Raw genomic sequence first — 6683 nt, forward strand, 5'->3', positions numbered from 1 at the left:
ATGATCACTTAAGTCATTACATTTATACATTTCACTACAATATCGTGCTTACATATGGAAATCATATGCATATTTTTTCATGCTATTTTGGAGAACTGATTACTTCTTTAATGATGACTTTGTCTGACTAGTACATACATCAAGTAATACTAATAAAGACATGTTAATTTTCCTATGTCTCTTTGAAGCATTTGAATACTTTTAAATACATGTTCAACTTTGTGTTTCCTTTTATGAAATAATTCTTCAAAATTCACTTGAAAAGCTTGAACCGATAATCTGAAAATATGACTGAAGCAAGTGGATCCCAGAAAAGTAAATAATTTGATTATATCTCGAACAAATCAAATAAATAATAGGGGTTATACTCTATCTACAATCTACAATGCTGTGTGGCTTCTGACTTGCTGAAATGTGAGGCAGTATTAGGATTTCCTCTTTGTTTTGATGTCTAATATCTCTTTTTTCTAATATTGTAGAACCATTATTAGGCCTATGCAACTGCTAAGGGTACCCATCTCAATTATGCACTTAGTGGCCGGGGAAATGACTATAAAGCAGTGCTGCTGACCTATTGCATCCAGCCTGAGTTGAAATAGGACCAGAACTCAATTAGTCATCTCTCTTCCATATGACACTGGTTGAAGGCTGCTCCCATGTGACGGGCCAGCCGTCACGAGTCGGTGGGTTCCCGAATGGGGGAGTGGGAATGAATAAAAGACACTCTCACATATGATGGCGATCGCAGAACTTCAGTGATCCTGAAGACACTAAGTTTATTTTACTGCACCCATATAAGCAGTTTGAGCACGTGCAAGTGTGTATTAACATAACAAATGTAAATTCTTTAGCTTTCACATAGAGGATACAAAATTCACCGAAACTCACAAGTAATTATCTTATCAATTGCCCTGATAGGCATCAGCCTTCTGTGTCCGGGAACTGGCCGCTCCCACCAAATTCCTCAGCAGCTTACAAGCTCAAGCTCCCCTCAGGTGCAGGCAGAGACAATTGCCTCAGGGGGAGGAAACAGGTAGCATAAACCGAGCCATTCTGCAAAGCTCAGAGTTTCCTGTAACCATGGCTCCCCACATCTCCCCCTTTTTTATTTTATATGAACAAAATCCATCCAGTCAGGATGGTGAGGTGACGGCGCCTGTCTTAGGCATCCCAGGACGCCTGCCTCAACTTACCCGTCATTGGTACTCATATTTTATCATACAAGCCCTGTCTTAGGTGTTGAAGCGGCTCCCAAGTATTTGCCCGTCGTTGACTAACCCGTCCCTCATAAATGCACAGGGGTGAGAGTCTTAAGACTTGCCTTAAGCTCAAGCTGATGGATGTCTAATGAGGATGGGGAGTAGGCACAGAACCGAACAGACACAGAAGCCCAATAAACCTACTCAAAGCATACTCAATTTCTTTAAAAACCTGCAAACTTCTTTCAGCATACCAAGGTCCAGAAATATTAACAGGAAGCATAACAAAAGATGGTTGTTTAAGTATCATAACATGAGTTCCTAATGGTACCCAAGAAATACAATTTGCTAAAGAACAATTACTACAGGATACACTAAATTGATTTTCTATAAAGTGTACATTAACATTTCCAATCAACAGCGCATAAGGAGAAGGAACACAAGCAGATATATTAACAGTTACTCCCATAAGTCTCCATAATGAATTTTGCTGATATTGTGTATCAGAAGTCCAAAGTCCAGAAATCAGTTCTCGGGCCCATCCTGACTGGTTACTTCTTGACCAGTTAATGATGTATCTGCCTGTTCCAGGAATGTCATAACGAACAGGATCATTGCCAGGACAGTCTCTCCATGGGACAGTCTCAATATTTAATTTCAATCTTTTATTGTAAGATGGATGTGATGGAGGGATGGGCAGATTCATTCTGCGTCCTCCTGACCAATCACCTAGCATGTTAAGACGAACAGTCCTTCCAACTAAAGAGTCATTAATGTGCATAGTGACAGGAGAACTACGCAAGCACCAAGATGTTGACCTATTATTTGCAATACAAATAGGCAAACCTGTTCCTGTACCATTATAAGTAAAATTCTTTTCCAAATGCTGTTTCATATGTCCATCAGAAGGCAATCCTAAGGCCTGAGTATCATTAACATAGACTGGAATCTCAGGACTGTCCCTCACAGCGGGGTGGAGGATTGGTGGATCAGGTACATAGGCCCAATACGTCTGGTCAGGTTCCGCTTGGCAAAGCATCAGTAGCATCATCAATGGGCTGAGGGTCCACATGTCGCACCAATCGTTCTGGCAGCCACCGAGGGCCTTCTGCATCCTGTGGAAAAACACATACATGTCCTCGTCCCCATATGAGGACTGGATCTGGGCCTTGCCAAGAGCCCGTAAGTGGGTTTTTCCATTTGACCAAAGCCTGTGGAGCAGTAGAAGGATGCCAAAAGCGCTCCGCAGCACTTTTACCATGGGCATCCAAAGTCAAAAAATTTTGAATAAAGAGAGAATGAGACAAATAATTATGAGGTGTCAGGGGATATAACTCCCCCTTTTTTATTTTTTGTAAATTAACTTTTAATGTACCATGAGTACGCTCAACAATCCCTTGTCCTTGGGGATTGTAAGGAATGCCAGTAACATGATTGATCGAAAATTGCTGGCAAAATAGAGCAAATTTTTTGCTGGTATAACCTGAGCCATTATCTGTTTTAAGTTTTTTAGGAGTTCCAATCATGGCAAATGCAGCAAGACAATGTCTAATTACGTGGACGTTGCTTCTCCTGTCTGAACAGAAGCCACAACGAATCCGGAGAATGTATCGATGGAGACATGAACATATTTTAATTTTCCAAATTCAGGTATATGAGTCACATCCATTTGCCATAAGTCATTAGGACTTAAGCCTCGGGGGTTGACTCCATAATGAGGCACAGGCAGAAGATGTGAACAGTCCGGACATTGTTTTACTATCTGACGTGCTGCTTCTCTGGTTATATTATACTGCAATCTCAAGCTCTGGCTATTTTGATGGTGGAGGCTATGAGCCTTTTGTGCCTTTTCTATTTGAGTCAAGGCAACGAGCTGAGTGGCAGAGTCTGCAATTTGATTTCCTGAGGCCAAAGGGCCTGGAAGATTAGAATGAGCTCTAATATGGCCAATATAAAATTTTTCACAGCGCAGCTGAATGGCCCGCTGTATCTGAAGAAACAGATCCTGAATAACAGGATTGCTGGTACTAATAAAAGGTACTGTTTCTAAACTTTGGATAGCACGAACTACATAATGGCTATCAGAAAATAAATTAAAAGACTGGGAAGCAAAATCAAGCAAAACCATATGAACTGCTCGAAGCTCAACTATTTGAGCTGAGGCTGGAGGTGTCTGCACTCTTTTAATGACCTTATCATTGAGTGCATAGACAGCTGCACCATTACTAGATCCATCAGTAAATATATTAAGTACAGCAGGAAGAGGAGCGTGTGACACAACTGAAGGAAAAATAGGAGCATGATGCTGAAAAAATTGAAGCAGTTTATGCTTAGGATAATGATTATCTAAAGTTCCCACAAAATGAGCCAATGCAACAGGAAAACTGTTAGTAAACTGCATCAGGCCTTGAATCTGTGCTTTTGTAAAAGGAATAACAATAGAATCTGGCTCCTTTCCATAAAATTTTCGAGCTTCTAAGCGGCTCTCCTGAATTAAACTGGCCACAAATTCATAATAAGGTGTAAGATTTTTTTTGTGCAGCCACATGGAGGTGTATCCATCTAAGTGGCCCTTCTTGCCACAACACTGCTGTGGGTGTATGTTTGGTGTCTAAAACGTACACATATAGAGGTTTAGAATAATCTAAAAAAGAAACATGCTGTTGCTGAATGGCTTCCTCAACCTTAGAAAGAGCCTTCCGTGCAGGCTCAGTAAGAGACCTGGGTGAGGTCGGATCAGAATCTCCTTTTAAAATTTCAAACAGTGGTTTAAGATCTCCAGTAGTTAGTCCCAAAGAAGGGCGCAGCCAATTAATATCTCCCAACAGTTTCTGAAAATCATTAAGAGATTTAAGATGATCTTTTCTAAGCTCTATTTTTTGTGGAGTGAAATACTGAGCAAACAACTGAAATCCCAAGTAAGAATAAGGCTCACTTCTCTGTACTTTCTCAGGTGCAATAATAAGACCTGAGGCTAGAAGATTCTTTTTTATATCTGTAAAGCAAGCTAACAACATTCCTTCTTTCTTACAAGCCAATAAGATGTCATCCATATAATGAATGATATACACAGAAGGAAACTGTTTTCTGGTGTTATCAATTGCTTCACTAACAAACTTTTGACATAAAGTGGGGCTGTTTGCCATACCTTGGGGAAAGGCAAGCATGAGCAATAAGCTTCCAATCCTCTGGAGGGGTGGCTTTAGTAGACAGAACATCCAAAATTGCCATGGTGAAAGGGGCAATAGGTCCATACTGCACACAAGCCTCTTTCAATTCTTTTATCTGCTTCCACTGGAAAGGCCTCCAATCCCTAACCCTACGTCCTGCCTGATAACTTGGCGAAGGCTCTGCAGGCATGTCCCAAACCGGGGACTGCGGCGGAGGTCTCCACCTACAGGACTCCTCAGGAGGTGGTGCAGAGGGATCAACTATGGGGGGATCTTTACCCCGAGGACAATTTCCTCCGTCTACAGCAACTTTAAGTTCTATCAACTGTCCCTGAATCTTTTTTATTTGATCTGCAAGAGAAAGTGCAGTATCTGCAAGTTTCTCGTCCTCCCGAGCCACAGCCACTAAAGGAGGGTTTTTGTCCCTATCATATTTGGCTCCCTCATCTTCTAATTTTTCCTGATCCTGAGGTTTTAAATCTTCCCGGTGCTCGACCGGAGTTTCCTGATAAACAGGCTCTTTATTAACCTTAAGAACTCCCTCTAACAACTTTGCGCTCTCTCCCTCCTCATCACCGGCTTGTTTCACTTTCTCTAATTTGCATTCCTCATGTTTAAGGTTCAAACAGTCTCGGATCAAAGTCCACAGTCCAAATGTTTCAATCGGAACCTGCTGAGGCCCGTGGTCAGTGTAAAAATCCTTTAATTGTTTTCCCACTTTCTGCCAGGTTCCCAGACTGACCGTTCCTTCTTCAGGAAACCACGGACAAACTTCTTTTATAAATTCTAAAAACTTATCTGTTCTCTGCTCACCCGACAGCCACGGGCGGCAAGCAATTTCTTAAGTCCTCTAACATACAGGTCCTTGCTGCTGGCGTGACCCATTCTTTTCCCTAACTCGGTCCTTCTTTCAAACAAAGAAACAATCAGGTGCCCTTCTGGATTGGGGCCCAATCAAGCTCCGTGACAAAAAGTCGTGGAACTATCAATCATTCACACATTCATTCAACCGAGGGGATCGTGTCTCACTCACCGTGCATCCACTGATTCAGCTCTTATACAAGCCGGGGCCCTTTCCACGCGGTGTTCCTCACTGTTACCTCCGTATTCGAGCCCCACGTTGGGCGCCAAGTGTGACGGGCCAGCCGTCACGAGTCGGTGGGTTCCCGAATGGGGGAGTGGGAATGAATAAAAGACACTCTCACATATGATGGCGATCGCGGAACTTCAGTGATCCTGAAGACACTAAGTTTATTTTACTGCACCCATATAAGCAGTTTGAGCACGTGCAAGTATGTATTAACATAACAAATGTAAATTCTTTAGCTTTCACATAGAGGATACAAAATTCACCGAAACTCACAAGTAATTATCTTATCAATTGCCCTGATAGGCATCAGCCTTCTGTGTCCGGGAACTGGCCGCTCCCACCAAATTCCTCAGCAGCTTACAAGCTCAAGCTCCCCTCAGGTGCAGGCAGAGACAATTGCCTCAGGGGGAGGAAACAGGTAGCATAAACCGAGCCATTCTGCAAAGCTCAGAGTTTCCTGTAACCATGGCTCCCCACACTCCCAGAGGCATGAATTTCCCAGAACCTCCACCCTAAGCATGTTCCCTTAGCCAGAAAATTCAGGAAAGCAGAGTATTAGTAAAAAGCTTCAGTAAAATGTTGCTGAAATGTGTGGGGAGAGTGAGTTCTGAGGGAAGAATGGTAGGCTTCTGACACTGTCTTTTAAAAGAAGATTTGTCACAAATTTCAAGATTCATGAAAATTGACATGGAAAGGATATTAAGTTTTATTTGAAATGTAGCTGTCAAGAAATCTCAGGTCCAGATTCATATTTCCTATTGTTAAGTGAAAAACTCCCCTTGACAGCGGCTGACTGCAAATGATTCTAGGAAACTGATAATGGCAATGAGTTAACTCGGTACAGAAATCCTCATGATAATCAGCCACTTTCCCTGTTCGTGGCACACTCTGTCACCCCCTGGGATCTAAACGTGACAGAAAAAAATTACTTCAGGGAAAGTCTTTTTACCAAGTTCAAGCTAAATACCATGTGAAGGACAGAATTTCCCACAAGGATATCCATCTCTCAGCTAGCTGATGTACTGACATTTGTCTCTGAAAAGAAACTGACTGGCTACCACAAATACTCCAGCACATTCTGATCTCTTCCTTTTAAAAACAATTAACATTTTTTGATATCTTGCAATGTATATTTTGACTGTGTTTCTTTCTTGAGCTGTTTTCTTGTTCAAGTCTCAATGATATACTGCTTAATGAGCCAAGAACTAGTGCCTGTGTGTATGT

The 6683-nt window shown here is 42.0% G+C and overlaps 1 protein-coding gene across 1 annotated transcript; it reads right to left on the reverse strand.

Annotated features, from left to right (window-relative positions):
- Nucleotides 1-784: 784 nt before the first annotated feature.
- On the reverse strand, nt 785-5934 carry LOC141572930 (endogenous retrovirus group K member 113 Env polyprotein-like). Its single transcript, XM_074339438.1, has 2 exons — nt 5403-5934; nt 785-2314 (listed from the first exon to the last, which is right to left on the reverse strand). The coding sequence occupies exon 2, from the start codon at nt 2311-2313 to the stop codon at nt 1345-1347; it is 969 nt and encodes a 322-aa protein (XP_074195539.1). The 5' UTR covers nt 2314; nt 5403-5934; the 3' UTR covers nt 785-1344.
- Between the last annotated feature and the right edge of the window lie 749 nt (nt 5935-6683).

This window comes from Rhinolophus sinicus, linkage group LG07 (genome assembly GCF_036562045.2).
Source record: "Rhinolophus sinicus isolate RSC01 linkage group LG07, ASM3656204v1, whole genome shotgun sequence".
Lineage (NCBI taxonomy): Eukaryota > Metazoa > Chordata > Mammalia > Chiroptera > Rhinolophidae > Rhinolophus > Rhinolophus sinicus.

Bases quoted from the DNA above. Each gene is read 5' to 3' on its own strand.
- LOC141572930 (XM_074339438.1), bottom strand. From the start codon at position 2,313: ATGCAGAAGGCCCTCGGTGGCTGCCAGAACGATTGGTGCGACATGTGG.